General features: G+C 43.2%; 2 protein-coding genes across 3 annotated transcripts in view; one reads left to right on the forward strand and one right to left on the reverse strand.

Annotated features, from left to right (window-relative positions):
• Nucleotides 1-561: 561 nt before the first annotated feature.
• On the reverse strand, nucleotides 562-8,333 carry NKAP (NFKB activating protein). Its single transcript, XM_029911851.1, has 9 exons — nucleotides 7,919-8,333; nucleotides 6,667-6,747; nucleotides 6,181-6,257; nucleotides 5,829-5,948; nucleotides 3,964-4,012; nucleotides 3,388-3,503; nucleotides 3,141-3,216; nucleotides 2,201-2,350; nucleotides 562-1,646 (listed from the first exon to the last, which is right to left on the reverse strand). The coding sequence occupies exons 1-9, from the start codon at nucleotides 8,260-8,262 to the stop codon at nucleotides 1,472-1,474; spliced, it is 1,188 nt and encodes a 395-aa protein (XP_029767711.1). The 5' UTR covers nucleotides 8,263-8,333; the 3' UTR covers nucleotides 562-1,471.
• A 237-nt stretch (nucleotides 8,334-8,570) lies between these two features.
• ZBTB33 (zinc finger and BTB domain containing 33) overlaps nucleotides 8,571-18,398 on the forward strand; it is an 18,623-nt gene continuing 8,795 nt past the window's right edge. For both annotated transcript variants that reach the window (XM_024195321.3, XM_024195337.3), the window contains exon 1: nucleotides 8,571-8,622. In XM_024195321.3, the coding sequence (XP_024051089.2) occupies nucleotides 8,589-8,622 (34 nt within the window). In that variant the 5' untranslated portion in view covers nucleotides 8,571-8,588. The remainder of the gene's footprint in view (nucleotides 8,623-18,398) is intronic.

The following is an 18,398-nucleotide window of genomic DNA, read 5'->3' on the forward strand; positions in this document are numbered from 1 at the left end:
GTTTTGTCTTTCCTTCTCGTTTACTAGCTCTTCTGAATTAGATCCTACAATAATGGTACCTGGCTACTACATTCTGCACACAAGTTTTAAATTAGCATGACATTAACATTGACAGCTTAAGGACCTGATCTTTCAACTTGCTCTGCACAGACGCATGGGTAAGGCTAGCAGAAGAGTTACAAGATCAAGATACATAGTTTAAAGATGATGAGAGGTAGATTAAGCCTAAGGTTATGTTAAAATAAGGTTTATAAATCCAACAGAAGTAGATAACAGGGTTTCTAAAGTTTTTATGGAAACCTACTCAGGGTATAAGTATTTCCACCCCTCAGAACTACAAACCAGGGATTTTAAAAGTACGTCCAGACACTATTTTTTTTTTTTTTTTTTTTTTTTTTAAGTATTTAAGAATGAATAAGTTAAAGCATACTCATTTTGGAAATAAGCCAGATGACAATGTGGGAACACTGGATGAGAATTGATCAGGAGTAGGCCTCTAACCTCAAATCTTAAGAGATTAATACTACTGAAAAAAAAAAAAGGAAATTAAAATACAAGGAGTTAAAATAATAAGGGTTTAATCTAGAAGATTTCCAAGAGCAAAGAAATTCAGAACTGGAATTAAAATCCATCCTCAGTTATTACCTATGTATTTCCAGGACTTCCACACACTGGTCCCTACTGCACCCCACCTGAGAGAGATCTATGTACAGCTAAGTAGAGAAGCAGACAAGCTTTTAGTTCTTTCATTCATGTCCTGGGCTTTTGGAGGTTCTAGGCCAGACCCTTAATGTTACTACTTCTATAATACACACTGCTTGTGATCTTTTTTTAAAATAGTTGAAGCCAATATCTATTAAATTACAAATATATTCCTATTTACAAATGGAGTCTGAACCACAAGACATGAAGTGAGTTTTCTTCCTCAAAACAACTAAAAGGAAACCCTAAATGTAAAGTGTGTACAGAACTTTTCACAAGAACATCATAAATGAACAGTCATATTCAAATCTAAACAGACATTTAGGAGTTCCTTAATTTTTGCTACTAGTAGTAGCCTGTTCATGGTGGTGAAGTCTAGTCTGATTTTGTCCATGCTGATTAACCAAAATAAATGAAAGATGGTTATGTTTCATTTCACCAGCAGCAGCTGATGGTATCCTGTTGCGTCCATATCGAGGTCTAATACAGTGCTTGTATGATCATGAACCTCCGAGTGCTCCTCAGTCTCATTCAGGATTCTGTACTTCCCCTAATGGCAGTTGCCTACAGCTGGTGAATGAGTTGTCCAAGAAAGCCTGCTAAGGGTAATGGTTTCTTTGATACAAATGATCCATTCCTGAGAAATGCATCCCATCGGGTGGAAGGCACTGCAGCACTTTACAGCTGTTTCCAAGTCACAACAAGAAGAGGTTAGCCACTGTTTACTACAATCCGTGCTGTACAATGGGGGGGGGGGGGGAAGAAGGAGTTATTTGTCTTCTTTGCCCTTAGTCTTTCTGTAGACCATCTCCCGGAAGCTAGCCAGGATCTTGTTCTCTCGCTTCCGTCTCTCCTCCTGGTTGAAAGATGCCAGAGCTCTCTTCTCATCTGCACTGTAGATCTGGTTCTCTTTACGCAGACGCACAGCTTCCATTCGGCGATGCCTGAGGAGAACATTGCATTTGTCAGGAGGCAAAAAACCATTTACCCTTACCCTCTTTGGGAGACTATTTCCCCACCCCCCACTGTACAGCCTACATTGCCTTCCCTATTATCCACTATGCTATCTGGAACGCACCAACACTGCCATCTCTATTATCTGAACATCAGGCTTCCAGTGATCTGAACTCAAACTATATTTACATTTTCGTGCAATTATAATACCTAGCTCTTATATAGTGCTTTTCATCCATAGACCTCAAAGAACTTTACAAAAGAGGTCTGAATCAGTATCCCCATTTTACAGAGGGGAAACTGAGGTGAAGATGATAGGAGAGCTGCAGAGTATTTTTGCCCTTGGGAAAAACATACATGTAACAAACTTGCTGTAAATCAGCAGAGATTAATAAATATGTGTGTAGTCATAGGCTGTTTAACCTTTTTGATTGTTGCATAATATACACACTTAGCAACTTGTCTTTGGTGCTTTCAACTTGGTCTCCCACGCAGTTGTAAATCTCACCCTAAGTGCCATCATCAAAAAAACAACAACCCCTACCTGCTACCACTCATTACATAACCAGAGCTCTCGAATGATGCAATCTCTTCACTGGTCAGGCCAATTTCACCTCTTCGAGGGATGCGTTTCCCAGCCTTTACGTACTCTGCCATGGCTGCCCCTTCACCAGGCAGCAAAGCATGGCCATAGCTAAATAAAAAGAAAAAGTCATCCGTTTCAAACTGAAGAGGTCACAAGAGTAATTAAACCACGAGCTAACGCAGAGGAGACCGGATAAATCTAGTACTAGGAACTCAACTAAATGCTATGTATTTCCTGCAACTAGAGCAGCAGCATCTTTAATCGTTTGTTCAACCTCTTGGACACGACACACTGGAATACTCGCTTCCATGCTGGATTTCCAGACTAACTGAAGCAAGGAAGTTTGTAACAAAAGCTTCCATTTACTGCAGGACTGGCTTCCTCTAGGCTGACACATTACTAAAGCATGACTGTTGCTCTGGGACAGCTGGAGCGGAATGGTCACTAAGAGTAACTCACTTGACCTCTCGCTATTCATCACCATTTCTCCAGTTAACGTACGCGCTTCCTTTATTGTGGCAGTTTCCATCAGTGAGAGAGATTGTAAATCATTATAATTAATTCATTTTGATTAAGCTAATGGAGAATTTGATTTAATGGTAAGTTGGGATAAAGTCACCACACTGCAGAAAGTATTTGAAAAAATAATACTGTAACATGGCCATTCTATTGAAAACTATGTAACAAATTGTCTGTAACAAAAGTTACCAGGTACACACTGAAAGTTCTAGCTGATTTCAGTAGGTTTTCAATTTAAGAATAAAACACAGATTTAGTGCCGCTAACAAATGAAAGTCTGAGAAAACGTCGCCTTCACTCATGGCTATCTGGCATGGCAGCCTTCATGTTTAATTTCCTTGATTTGAACTGTTTGTGTAAATCATATATGATTACTTACTTCAAAGGCCTATCATCTTGAGATGCATGCATTTTTGGAGCTTCTGGTCCAATTAAATTATCAGCGTCTGTATTTTCTGCAATACAAATAATCACAAATATTATTGCTGTACCTTCTGCTTCCAGAAATCTGTCACACACCTGTCTAAGTCAGGTCAGTTACACAGGACATCAACATATCAGCAACTGATATTACTGAACAGAATACCTAGGAGTTATAACAGAAGTGTTAAATAGAAAGAACCTACTTGATCTCTCAATCCAGAGTTCGTCCCCTTGAAGTTCTTCATCATCAGAATCTTCACTACTCGAATCACTGGATTTCTTCCTACTCCTCTTACTCTTCTTTTTCTTAGACTTCTTTCTGTTATGACGTTAAAGACGAGACAGACAGATGTTTATACGCCTCATGGGGAAAAGGGAATAGTGCTAGAGGCCAGGCTCAATTGATCCATTTTTCAAGCAGCTTCCCAGTGGAGGATTCAATTGGTATCTATCTGTTCAATAAGACACAAAACACATTTCGTTCTACAGATCCAGCAAGTACCATTATGGGTCTTGCACGCACCATTCTTTGGCAGATTCCTCTCTCAAGTTTGGACTGGGCCCTTCATTAGCCAGAATTCAGTTTGTCTGAGGTAGAGTCATGAAGATTCTGAAGTGAGGCTATTACATGATACTGTGGGCCCTTAACTACAGGAGACACGGAAGTGTTGGCTCTTCCTTACTCATCAGCTAGGGAAATAATACCATAATAGTGGAAGACACATACACATTTAAAAACAGTAGTGTTTTAAATGCAATATTTTAGAGACTGCTCTTACTTTCTATGTTTCTTTTTCTTCTTCTTGGTTTTCTTTTTATCTTCCTCATCTGAAAAATCAAACATACAATCACCAAAAAACCCACCATAATAAAATGAAGAAAGTACCGAACTTTATTGGAAATATAACCCGACCCCCACAACAGCAGCTAAAGTAAGGTGGAGAGAACTAAAGCCATGCAACACTGAGCAACTCACCTGGGATAAAAGTAGAAATGCCCCTGAATTCCTCAGTTCACCCTACACCAGAATGGCTTAGTGATTAGCTACTATTCCTGGGGGAATTCTGCACCACTGCGCACGTGCAGAATTCATGTCCAGCACAGAATTTATTCCCCCATAGAAAATACATTCGGCTGAGAAGTGCTGCAGTTATGTCTTTCACCCACCACAGGCTGCTGTGGCACCAGAACAGCCAGCTGCGTTCATCACAGCACCCTACCAGTGGCGCCAGGTTAGGATAGACAGAGTGGGGCATATCAAGCTGCTGGGGGGTGGAGAATGACTGGGCATGGGCTCAGGAGCTAGTGGGGTGACAGTACTGAGCATGGGGCTCAATGGGAGGGCCACACAGGGACAGGGGGTGCGTGCAGGGACACATGGGGATGGGGGCAAATGTGCTTGACTGAATGGGAGAGACTTGGGATTGGCTAGGGTCTGCATGGGGGAGGCTCCATGACACCCTAACAATCCCCCCCCCCTCCAATGTTTTGTACTTCTCCCATCCACACCCAACCCTCCAGGTTCACTCCCAGGCTCCTTCCCTCTCCCTTAGCTCCTCCATTACCCCAACTCCCCCAAGCCTTTGCATTGCTTCTGAGGGGTGTGGGAAATACATTTCTGTATTGTAGTTTAAATGAATTACTTGAAGTTCTGTATTAATATGCCTAGTAAGGAATCTATTTGTCAAAAAAACATTATCTGAATATTTTTTTTGTCTGTATTGTTACAGACATACTTGCTGACAAGTATTTTTAAATAAATTACCATAATAATTGAAACTGGCGTGATTATATTGTGTTATTTTGACAAATAAAATATGTAGAATTTTGCAGAATTCTAAAATATTGAGTGCAGAATACCCCCAGGAGTAACCGTGCATTAGAGGGGAGGGTCTCAATTCCAGGTAATTTACAATAATCAAACAATGTCAAAACAATATTATTCAATGTACTCATATCCTATCACCACCTGAACTGAGATGCCTGATGGATTAAATTCAGGATACCATTCACTGATGGCCAAACCTCATGTACAGAAACAAGAGACACTGCAAACTCAACAGAACAGTGAAATAATTTAAACTATAGGATTATTGATTAATTTCTATGGGAATGGCTATTGAAGTTCAGCAACAGAGGCTGTATGTTGCCTCTGGGCTAGAATGTTGTGATTTCACATCCTGCACAAAGTGGATTAGGGCTGAGAGACTTCATAGAGGATGTGTTTTAAGGAGACATTTGAGTGGAGGGAGTGGTGATTTGGTGCACAAGAACAGAGGCTATTCTAAATACAAGAGGTGGCATTGAGATGAGAATGGGAAAAGGGCACAAAGGGAAACCATTCAACATTAGTCTTGAATAGAGTCCGAAAAAATTAGAGCTGAATACAGGTACAAGTGGAATTAAAAAAGCTTCACTACAATTTATATGGCTATTGGGAAAAGAGAAAAATTTGTCTTCAGAGTGTATTCTGCAGTCAACAGATTCACAGATTTTTTCCCCCATAACGAGCAACTAATGTACGAAATCCCAGAATGTCGTGAGAATGCCAACACAACAGATGCAATATTCCACAGGATTATAAATAACACATACAATAGAAGGATTCAGACCATATAGTTTAATAGAAGCCTTGTTTTCTTACCACTTGTGTTTAGCTCAGACTCAGACTCGCTGTCACTGTCACTGTCCCCAGAATGCTTTCTGTGTTTTCTTTTGGACCTCTTTCTTTTCTTTTCCTTTTTCTTCTTCTTCTTCTTTTTCTCTTCTGTAAAGATTTGAAAAGAGAATGTTACCTGCAAGATGAGTATAGTTTGGCACTCCATTAATATTTTTGGATCTTATTCTGCTAGCATCTCCCTCTCCTGGAACTCTATCATGCTGGCTTTACTGAGTCCTACTGAAGTCAGTAGAGTTCTTTGTAAGTAAGGTGAACAGATTCTAACCCTCAATCTTCTATTAGTGTGCAAACAACTTCTATGGTCAAAACGAAATACCTTCTGAACTGGAATCTGAAGAGCCACTCTTCTTAGATTTTGCCTCCTCATCTTCTGCTGGGGTATGCTCATCGGAACTGAACAAAAACAAAAAGATCTTAAATATTATGAAATATGATTTGAAGTGCAGATTGTTTATCCAAAATCAAACACATGTATAATTGTTTGCAGATTCAGAGCCTGTGTTAGTAATGAAAGAAACCATTAAACAGCTAATATTTGAGTCACTCTCTGAAAACACAAGACGTTATTTGATCTACAACATGCTGAAACCTCTGTTGGGATTATATGAAAAATCGTATCCAGTTATGACTGTTTAGTGATTTAACTTTGGAGACATGTAACCTGAATTACAAAGAATAAAGAAAGCAGAACAAGAACATTTCTGTAAAGTAATAGCAACATTTATTATCAATACTATTTTAGCATAAGACTCCAGACCAGAGTTCCAGAAGGAGAAAAAAAAACCCACAAGAAATTACTTACTCTGGGTCAGGAAACTTTGGTGACAGTCCCCAGACTTCAGGTGCTCCCAGTTCACCAATCCTCTCTCTCTCATTTAGTCTCCTGTAAAGGTACATGCCTGCATTAAAACCTATTGTGCTACTCCCACCAAACAGATATTCAAAACCTGAGTAGTTTGTGTTTTAGCAGCATTTCTAGTCTCTGAAATTAGATTTGGTGAAAGGATATTTTCTTCACTTTAGTATTTAAAATTTGTTTATTCCCTCCAAAACCAAGACTTAATTCAATGTTAGTTTTGTCAATCACCGGGGGGACAGTAACCAAGGCAGGTCTTAGAAATTTTAAAGTGGACTGCTGAAAGCTTCAGTTAACCTTCAGACTTTCTAGCTTAGTAAAACAGGATTTTTGGCCACATATGTAATGTTCCAAATTGTCTTAGGAAGTAGATGTAATCATCACAGTAGACATATTATTTGTAATGATGAAAACTAAAACGCAAAGGTAACTAGTCTGTGGCAGATTATTGCATGAGACATCTCTCTGGCTGCCCTTATCTATAAAATGGAAGACGTAATCTGCAGAGACAACAAATTCCAATATGTGATGCTTTGCTTTTGATCAGAACAATCCATTGCATGTTCACACTTCTCATTGCTGTAGGCTGTACTATTTGCAAGCTTGTCAACTCTGCAGGCTACCCAAGATAGCTTAATGCACTGGGCCCTGTCATACCTGTGGGGCTGCATCACTACATTAATACAGATAACTCAAATCTACTTCATTTCATATCCTTTGGGGCTCCTAATTACCTCCCCACATAGTTTCTTTAATGGGCAAAATTAGGGCAAAACTAACAGAGTACCCCAAAAACTAAGGTGGAACAAGCAATGAACCTAGTAGCTAAGTAGTGAGCAGCCATGGGTCATTTAAAACAAGACTGGAGAAGGCACTAAAAAATACACTGTAAGGAACACTCCTCCACTGGGAAAAAGGGATGGTCTCGTGTCTGTGGGACCAAGGATAGTGGACAGAAAGAGGCGGCGGTAGGGACCACACAGCCAGAGCTTGGGTGGGATGGACCCAGGGTGCGCTGCCAGGGTTGGGGGTCTGGCTGTCGGCGTGGGGTAGTGGGGACCACGGCTGGGTGTCCGATGATCAGGGATGAGGGGACGGCGCTATTTCGAGGTGTCTGAGGCTGGTTCTCGCCTCTGCCTCTCCTCACAACTCCCTGGCTCGGGTCGGGGGCCCGGGGCGATAGGGGTTTGGGGCTCGCCTCTGCCGCAGGATCTCCTCCTTCTCCTTCTCGTAGTAGTCCGGCCACTGCTTCCCGCCGCCGCCGTGGTGATGGTGCCCGTGGTGAGCGGAGGAGGAGCGCGGCCCGCCCGGCGTGCGCTCCCGGGAGCGGGACCAGCTGCGGCTCCGCCGGTGGCCCGAGTGCTTCAAGCCGTTGCGCTCCCGGGACCGCGACCTCCTGCCCCGCTTCTCGGGAGACGCGGGCCGGTGGGGGCGGCTGGGTCTCGGGGGCGAGGGGCTCGCGGAGGAGCTGCTGCTGCTGCCGCCCTTCCGCCGGGAGCCTGGAGACCCTTGGGGGCTTCGAGACCGGGACACCGGGGCCATCACGGCCTCCCGGGTTGCTACCCTAGCGCCAGCAGCGACCGCGGGGTACTTCCGGGTGGCGCACTAGTGAACCTCCCCGTGCAACACCACTTCCGGTCGCTGCACTCTTCCCTCGTCACTAAGAAAGTACTTCCGGGTACCGCCATTGACATCCGCCCCCAGGGAAACAACTTCCGAGTGTTACCACCAAGCCCTTCCGGTACTCGTGCAGAGAGGAAAGGAACGTCGGAGTGCAACACACTAGCTCGCCGCCCTGCAACGAGGCTGTGTGGTTTGGTTCCTACGGCAGGTTGCGTGGCGGGCGAGCGGCCAGACGTGTTTGCGGGATGCACGAGGAGGGGCAGGGGGCCGCAGTGCCAGGTAAGGAGACGGACACGGTGCGGGGAACGAGGGGAGCAGCGCAGCCGGTGCAGCGCCCCCCCGACCCCATCTGACAGCGGGGCAGCCTGGCCCCCCACGCACGGGAGCCGAGGCGGGAGGGCACAGGAGCTGCTCCCCACGCGGGTGCAGGGGACACAGCCCGCCCTGTGGCGAGGGGAAGGGATGGGAGGTCAACACCCCCACACCCCGCTGGAGACGGGGTCCCCCCACGTTCAGCCCCTCTGGAGGAGCAAGGCTGAGAAGGGAGAGCCAGTGACCCTGCCCGCAGTGGTGAGGATGGTCTGATTCGCCCCCAGGGAACCGGCCTGTGGCAGTGTCTCCCCCGGCACAGCTCACAGACCAGCCATCAGATGGTAACAGCTTTTAGTCACTACTTGAGGCAGCCAAGCAGCCGCGAGAGGCTCTGTGTCCCCTCCTAACCCCTAGTTCCCTCCGCTTCCATTGCTGTAGTGAGGTACCACTAGGTCAGGTAATCAGTGGCTCTACAAAGGTGCCATTAAATAAGGAGGAGCTAGAATCCTGCTGGAGATGGAAGTGCCCAAAGAGAACAGGAGTAACTGCAGCCAAAACCTGTGTCCTGCAGCTGTTTCGGCATTGTCATCGGCACCCTGTCCTGTGCAAGCTCTGAGCTGCACAGTGATAACCGGGCAAGCTGCTCACCATGCTTCAGTCAAAGGGATGAATAATGGGTTTGAGTGAAATAAAAGTACTGTAATAAAAAGACTTTGCCTCACTGATCCATGCTCTGTTGTGCCTACTCTTGATAATTACAGTGCCCTCTACATGGGAATGAATATGCAAGTTCTGGAAAAGCCTCACAATACAGCAGCCCATATTATTGGCCAACATCAATAGGCAGAAGTGCATCGCTGCAATCTAGTGCCTTCGGCAACTACACAGACTAAGCTTTGAATGCCAGATAGACACTTCAAAGTCACAGTACTAATCTCCAAAGTTTCTCTTCAAACGGGATGTGTCTCATCTGCCTGAATTAACGTCTATGACTTCTATGCCAGTTGCACTTCTCAGGAATGATGGAGCTGTCCACAACAAGGACAATATTTAGAATGAGTAGAAACAGCACTTTTTCAGTGGACAGCTCATGGTTATGGAACTCCCTTCCCCAAGAAATTAGAATGACCGACTCTCCCTGCTTTCATGTGTAAGTGCAAGATCCAACATTTTCCCCTTAGTTTCCCCGCAACCATTAATCTCCCCACCCCACCCCACCCACACACACCAAACAACCCTCTCCCCCAACCAAAGAGCTGGTGCCACAAACCCCTCTCTGTATGTGGACATAGGGGAGAGAGAGAATCTGCAATTTGCTATCTGCTTCCATTTGCTTGCAATGAACTAAGATGCACTGTGGTAAAAATATATGGATAGAAAGGTTATTAAAAGTAGGTGGCTTTAAATAACAAATGTAATTTTTTAAAAGCACTCATGTTTGAAAACTTGACTTCAGGGGCTGGCTGGTTGAGGGCATTTATAAGTGGTATGGAGTCTTTCACATATAGGTCAACACTATGAGTCAAACCCTAGTTGGTAGAAACTAAAAACTATTTCCATCTGCTGGTTCTTATAGTGACTTTGATCCAGTTCTCAAGGGACAGATGTCTACATTAGGAGACAAAAACAGCATCTCCGTTTACATTAATAATATTGTTGGCATTCACAGCAGAAAGGCTTTACTCTTACTGATGAACAGTTACTTATAGTAGTAGTGCCATTAGCTTCAGTGTGATTATCACGTGGGTGACTGTTCACCAATGTGAATAAGGTCTCCACAATCTGGGACCAAGTTTTTAGTGGGTTGTGGAAACTGATTTTCACTGGCACGCTAAAACTGGTCTCTCCAGCACAGGGTTGAGAGCAGGGACACTAACGTTGCTGTTGTCAGCGTTGTAAATATTCTTTGGATAAATAGAGGGCTTCAGTCTGTCAATGTAGATCATTTCATCAGCACTGAAGGAATAAACAAACATGAAAAACAAACAAAAAACCCATTATGTTTTCATTAGTCCTTAGAACATGAGACTTAGTGTTTGGATGGAAAACATGTTACTTTTAATATTTTATTTATTTATTTTAATCCTTAAATAACAGTTGCACCTTAGAATCATAATAAGCAACACAGTAATAATCCAGAGTTATGAAAATTATGTAATAAAAGTAAACAGCCCTTTGCTTTCTAGAATGGTGCCAGGGGAGGAAATCTTTATCAAGGATGTTTTCTTTTTAAAAAAAAGCCCATTTGGAGGTAACAGTTTTTCTTTTGCTTGGGGAAGTACAGTACAATATTGTCCTGACATCAAGTAAGCTTGCCATAAATACCCAAAGAAGCATTTCATAATATTATCCCATACTGTAAGGCCTACGCCATCTTATGTAGGCCAAAATCAAATCAAACAGAAGGATATGTCTGAATTTTGTTTATAGTTGGACAACCATTCCAGTTACCAGATCTATAATGTGTTGTATGAGCAGCATCTGGAAGCAGCAAGAAATCTGTCCAAATTGTATATTGAAATTGGTAATCATATAGCCTTACATGAGACTTGCTTGTACAAAGAGAGTTACTAGAGAGCTGCACTATGCATGGTATTCTTATATTATGTCTCTATGCAGTTAGGTTGGGATACCTTTTCCATTGCCAGAAGTCCTGTGGGGATCAGGACAGTGAAAACATCAGGGGATATCACTTGCCTTATGCTTTTGAGTAATCTCTAGTGAAATTAGATAAGGATACTTTTTTTTAAAGGACATTACATATATTGGTGGTAGGGCTCGCTGAATGAGCCCAGGGAAAATCTAACTCAGCTGCACTGTTGTCTGCTGAACCTGGACTTCCTGAGGTAAGGCTCAGTGGTACCAGGAAGCTGAAGGCAGTCAGAGTGGAAGGAAGACCCTGAAATAATGCAATGGAAGCACTGCCCAAGTTAGCACAGCAAGTATAGAAGCAAACAACTTTCATTCTAATACTGGGAGAGAGGTGAATTGAGTACAGGTCAGTGAGCCTGAGTTCTAATCCCAGCTCTGACACAATCGGTCTGTGGAACTGGACTAACTTGTGGCCAGAATTTCAAATCAACTGAGCACCTTCAGCTCCCAGTGAAGTCAGTTACTCAGCTTTCAGTTGCACTGAAGGCAGCTGGGGTTGCCCATCACCTCTAAAACTAAAACCATGAATCTCTCCTTTAGTTTTTCTGTTGGTAAAATGGTGATTAAAATACTCACCTACCTCTCAAGAGTCTTCTGTGGATTAATTAGTTAATAGTTGTAAAACAGCATGTGGGCCTGATCCAACTCCTATTAATGTTAATAGGAAGCCTTCCACAGACTTTAATGGGAGTTGAATCAGGCTTTATAACAATATTAAAAGCCGACCAACACATAAAATACTGCAATACAAAACAAAAAATAGACATGGAAATTAGTGTTTTACTGTCCTTCTGGCATCAGTAGTGTTTCCAGCATCAAAATATTGCCCTTTGTATAGAATATCATTTCTGTCCCTAGAGGTAGTCCAGGCTAAAATGACTGTCATATTTTCATTGTTACTGAAAATTCAACCTAGGTATTCAATGTAGGTATTTCTGGCTCCTGACATGTTATTTAGTGCCTGTTTATCAACATTTCTTTATTATTTTAAAATAAATTAAGTATAAATCTTTATCATGACTGAAGATTTTCCCCCCGTCTCCCAGAATTAAGACTTTAAAAAAGCTCTCTGTCCCTAAATATTTCTGCCTTGAACTGTTTGGGTTTTTTTTGAAAAAGAAAACTACTCTTAAGATGGTTTAATTTCAAACTTCCCATGTATTGCTGAATTGTAACTATTATTTCTTTTTCCTGCAACAATTTATAAATTGATTCCTTGAATTTGTACTTTATAGTCACACTTTCAGCCTCTCTTCCCAAGATAAAAAATACTTTCAGTTGGATCATTTATTTACATATAAACTAGCTGTTGCATTTAACATTTTCCTTTTCAATTCCAACAATACCATCTGACTCCCACCCAGTTCCATACTTTAGACCCAAGACTGTTCTTCCCCATCAAATACCCTAACAAAATTGTGCACAGGATCCAATGTCTATGGTTCATCTAATGCACTATAGTACTACTTTCTTTTATGCAGTTCTTCATATACGAACTATATCCCAAAATGCTTTCTAGATTTAAATAAAAAATCATGGTGGAAAAGCCAGATTAAGAGGCAAGAAAAAAAGAGAGAGACCGTTCTAATTTGGAACTCGGCAAACAGATGGTGAATGGGTGAGGTGGATAGATATATTAAAGCTTTTCCAGATGGCAAGAGCTTCAGAGGCTCTGTCCCAACCGTGGCAAGATTATAAAATTCACAGCCGTGAAAAACGTGTCACAGACTGTGAAATCTGGTGTCTCCCGTGAAATCTGGTCTTTTGTGTACTTTTACCCTATACTAGACAGATTTCAGAGGAGACCAGCGTTTCTCAAGCTGGAGGTCCTGACCCAAAAGGGAGAGTTGCACGGTTATTGTAGTATTGCCACCCTTAATTCTGCACTGCCTTCAGAACTGGGTGGCCAGAGAACAGCAGCTGCTGGCCAGGTGCCCAGCTCTGAAGGCAGCGCCTTGCCAGCAGAAGCACAGAGGTGGTTCTGTGCATAGGTGCCCATCCGAGCTGGATGGTGAGAGAGTGTCAGTTGCTGGCCGAGGGTCCAGCTCTGAAGGCAGCAGTGCAGAAGTAAGGGTAGCAATACCATCCTTACTTCTGCGCTGCTGCTGGCGGTGGCGCTGTTTTCAGAGCTGGGCTCCCAGTCAGCAGCCACCACTGTCCGGCTGCCCAGCTCTGAAGGCAGCGCCGCTGCCAGCAGCAGTGCAGAAGTAAGGGGGGCAATACTGCGACCTCCCTACAATAACCTTGCGACCCCCCCCACTCCCTTTTAGGTCAGGACCCCTAGAGTTACAACACCATAAAATTTCAGATTTAAATATCTGAAATAATGACATTTACAATTTTTAAAATCCCGAAATTGACCAAAATGGACCGCGAATTTGTGAGGGCCCTAATTATAAAGAGGGTCAGAGAGGTGGCTAGTGCTTCTGTGATGCAGTCTTCACTATGTGAAATCAGAAGGTATCACAATAAACCTTCTACGCAACTTGAAAAAGGAGAAATTGAGGCTGGGTTGGAAGAGAAACTGATTTCAGAGCTAGACAATAGATTCAGACCCCCATTTTTTTCTTTAGACTGGCCAGTGATGAATGTGCCTAACACAAAACATCTGGAACCTGATTTTCAGGAGCTGTGGATGCTCAGCGCTTTTTGAAAATGAGGCCCGGGGGGGCCAGCACCTCAAAGGTATTTAGTTGCCTAACTCCCACTGATTTCAATGGGAGTTAGGTGTCTAATATCTTTGAGGAACTGGTCCAGGCAGTTCAAGTGGGGCTCCCAAAAACAGGCCCCGCAAATCAATGACCATTTTATTTTTGACACGTTGGCTGTTAATGCTTATGACTGAAAACAGGTGCGAAGGAAAAGAGATCATCTCCTTAAGGGAGAAAGTTGAAAGGCAGGAAAATGATTTGGTTTAGACCATCAGTTGTTCTTTTGACAAGAAAGCAATGGTGAGTATACTTAAAGTAATCCCCAGTTGTGTAATAAGTAAATCAGAAGATCCTTTCACAGAGAGAAAAGTGAATGAAAAGCACCATTTTAAGGGAGATGCTAAGAAGGAGGCTGTTTTTTCCCCACTTTATCATTTATATATTATTATTATTATCTCATAGAGCTGGAAGGAATCTTGAAAGGTTATCGAGTCCAGTCCCCTGCCTTCACTAGCAAGACCAACTTTTGCCCCAGATCCCTAAATGGCCCCCTCAAGGATTGAACTCACAACCCTGGGTTTAGTGGGCCAATGCTCAAACCACTGAGTTATCCCTCCCCCCATTTACTCTGTTAAGACATCAGGGTTACAGATAGGACAGGGCAATTGGTTCCAGTATAGGTTTTTGTTGATGTATATAGTTCCCATGTTGCTGTCATTGACAATAAGGATTTAGTAAGGGTTTTGTCAGCATGTCGATGCCCATAGCAGCTTACAGCCTCCCCCAGTAATCTTATATAAGTTATATAAGTTGTGCAAAAGAGGTGACACCAGTGAGCTCTGCATGACTTTATGGGTGGGGACCCCCTGGTTGAAGAGGAGCTGCCCATCACAATTCTTGAGGGTCTGAGTGGAAAGGCATGTTAGCACAACTCCCTCTACACCTGCTAGATGCCAGAGATGAAGCAATGGCACCTCATAACAGTATTGAAGGCCACTAGTATAGCTACCGATAGGTCAAATCTTGAGACGAGCTGAAAATAGCTATGTTTGTACAGCATCTGGCTTCTAGGTGCTACTGTAATGCAAATAATAAAAATAAATAATAGTCATAGGGCGTGAGGGTGCTTAGTGCTATGGCCAGGAGCATTGTCTACGATCAGCAACACTTTAAAGTTAAGTCCTTTCTCTTCGAGGTACCGCTTGACCTCCAGAATGAAACACTTGTGGAACCAATCCAGAAATAATACTGCCATCACCCAAGCCTTTCTATTTGATTGCCAGAATACAGGCAGGAGATTTTAGTTCTTGCCTTTTAGGGCACGGGGATTTGCAGCCCTGTAGAGCAAGCCCGGCTTTATTAAATGCCCAGCCGCATTGCCACAAAACAACACAGTCACACGGTCTTTAGCTGCTTTGAAGCCAGGGGCTTGTCTTTCTGATTTTGAAACGTAAGTGCAGTTGGGCATTTTTTTCCAGAAGAGTCCAGTCTCGCCAGCATTAAAAACTTGTTCGAGAGGATAGCCCTTTTCTTCCATGATTTTCTTTAATTGTTCGGGGTAGGCTTTTGCTGCCTCTTCATTGGCAGAAGCAGCTTCACCAGCAGTCTGCACGTTTTTGAGGTTGAAGCGGTTCCTAAAACTGTTAAGCCAACCTCGGCTGGCTTTGAATTCCTTCTCATCAGAAGGCTGTCCCTCTTTGGTGGGAGGTTTGAACAGCGAGTAGAGGCTAAGAGCCTTTTCTCGCAACGTGTTGCCATCGATAGGCACATGTTTACGGTTCATGTCTTCCAGCCATAAGTTTAATGCCTTTTCAGTCTTCACTAGTCTTACCACGCACCTGGCTCGTCACCTTAGCAGTTATTGGAGCACTTGATGCCACGGCTTGATGAATTTCTCTCTTTCGAATCTTGATGGCACAGATGCTAGATTCGTTGCGGCCATATTTACATGCCACGTTGGAGACCGACATACCGTCTCTCAATAAGTCCAACACAGCCAGTTTTTCCTCCAGTTTTGGAACAGATCGCTGTTTCTTCGGTTGAGCACGAGATGAAGTAGTTGGCTTGTGTTTAGGGGCCATGTTGTATGAAAAATGCATATCTTTAAATACTAGAATCACACTCAGCATGGCGAGATGCTCACACTATGAGAGGCACGCAGGAACTGAGACCAACTGAGGGAACAGCAGATTCACATCTCCCATCTCACGCTCACTCCGGGGCATACGCTCATTGTGTGCGTATAATTGAATTCGCGTAAGCTAAATGCGAGTATGATGCGACTCTACTGTCTGTGGAATTTTTACACCCACTTTGGGTTGGTGTAAGTGACCACACAAAGTGCAGGGCAATGGTGAATCTCATCACTCGGTCCCATCCATCGCTCTGTTCAGCCAAGACAAAATGTTTCTTCGTCGCAAGAAGACATCTCCAGGTGCCCCAGCCTTTCCATTTGAAGATGGCCTGCAAAGGAAAAACACAGGCTATTGCCCCTTTTGCTTCTTTATGATGTATAAAGACCTGACATTATTTATAAAGAAAATCAGCTTGTTTTTACTTTAGCACAGGGGTCGGCAACCTTTCAGAAGTGGTGTGCCGAGTCTTCATTTATTCACTCTAATTTAAGGTTTCGCGTGCCAGTAATACATTTTAACGTTTTTAGAAGGTCTCTTTCTATAAGTCTATAATATATAACTAAACTATTCTTGTATGTAAAATAAATAAGGTTTTTAAAATGTTTAAGAAGCTTCATTTAAAATTAAATTAAAATGCAGAGGCCCCCGGACCAGTGGCCAGGACCCGGATAGTGTGAGTGCCACTGAAAATCAGCTCGCGTGTCGCCTTTGGCACACGTGCCATAGGTTGCCTACCCCTGCTTTAGCAGGTTCTGTTTAAGATGAAAGACTCTGATGATTGAGGAGTTAGTAATGGTGATGTCACAAGAGATTACAAAGTGAAAGTTGAGCTAAGAGGGGAATGGATTTTTATCAGACTGTTTAAAACTCCTTCATTTGTTGATAAAACCTATTTAGGTGACTAATATTTTCAGTAGAGAATGCCTTTGTTAAAGATCCTTACACACTTCTTCAAATAAAGTGATGAGTGCTCATAATTAGAGCTGGGAAAATAGAATTTTTTTTTTTTGTTCATGTGCAATTCTGAAAAATAAAAAAAATTCATTGGTGTCAAACTGAAACCATTTTTAAAAAATTTTCAGTAAAAAGTTGAAGAAAATGTGGGTCAAATAAAGCATTTCATTTTGATTCTGTGCACTTAACTTTAAAAAAAATAAATGTAGAGGAAATTTCAAAACAAAAAATCATTTTGAACGAAAAATAATTGAAACATTTCATCTTAAAAATGTCGAAACAAAACATTTAGATTTTGGGTTTTTTTCCAACCAGAAAAAAAAAATCACTATATGTTCTGGTGTCACCAAATTTGCATTTTTCTCCAAAAGAAGTGGGAGTTGAAAAGTTTCCCGTAGCCCAACTGACACTTAGAATGATTTCCCTTTGAACCCTTATGACTCAGCAACCCAGGGAAGACTAGACTGGACATTCTCGATTAGGGCAAGTGCGTTTGTTGGCTGGAAATAAGGGAAAACCACATGAAAAAAATGAGAGAATGCTTTATTTTAAGTGACATTTTAAGGAAACACCATTCCCATTAGAATATCATCGTGTACATTTCTACTGCCCTCAATAGGGTGACCAGACAACTAGTGTGAAAAATCGGGATGGGGGGTAATAGGAGCCCACATAAAAAAAAGCCCCAAATATCAGGACTGTCCCTATAAAAGTGGGACATCTGGTCACCCTAGCCCTCAAGTACACAACGTAATGATCAGAAGCTTCAATTTTAGGTTTTATATGGTCAAGGGATGTCCCTTAAAATAAGGGGCAGGTGGATCACTAGCTTGGCTAATTTTGGTTGGATGTATTCCTGGAGATTTCAATACATGACCATCTTTAATGAAAGATGAAATTTTAATTCTTGGAGACGCCATGCCAATCCTGGAGGGTTGGCAACCCGAGGGTCACCCCGAAGGGACCAATCAATGAAATGAAGGGCAGTCCCTTAAAATAAGGCCCAGGTGCTCACCCTATGCCTGATGGGGCTGTGGTTCCCAGAGGCCGAAAGCCCCATCCCAGGCCTCCTTATAGGGTTACCGCAGAGAGCCAGCAGCAGCCTGGCAGGGCGGTGGGGTGACCACACATCCCGATATCAGGGGCTTTGTCTGATATGGGCAACTCCCCGCCCCCGGGGAAGTCCCGAGGTTTCACTCCTGCCAGCTGGTCACTCCAGGGCAGGGCCGGGGGGCGGCCCACGTGCTAGAGACGCCCTGCGCCAGGGCCCGGGCTCCCATCGGCGCGGGGCTGAGGGCGCTCCGGGAGCAGCCGAGCGGGCCCGAGGGCGCTCGGGGCGGGCTCCGAAGGG

This window comes from Terrapene carolina, unplaced genomic scaffold (assembly GCF_002925995.2).
Source record: "Terrapene carolina triunguis isolate 2854851 unplaced genomic scaffold, T_m_triunguis-2.0 Scaffold131, whole genome shotgun sequence".
Taxonomy (NCBI): domain Eukaryota; kingdom Metazoa; phylum Chordata; order Testudines; family Emydidae; genus Terrapene; species Terrapene triunguis.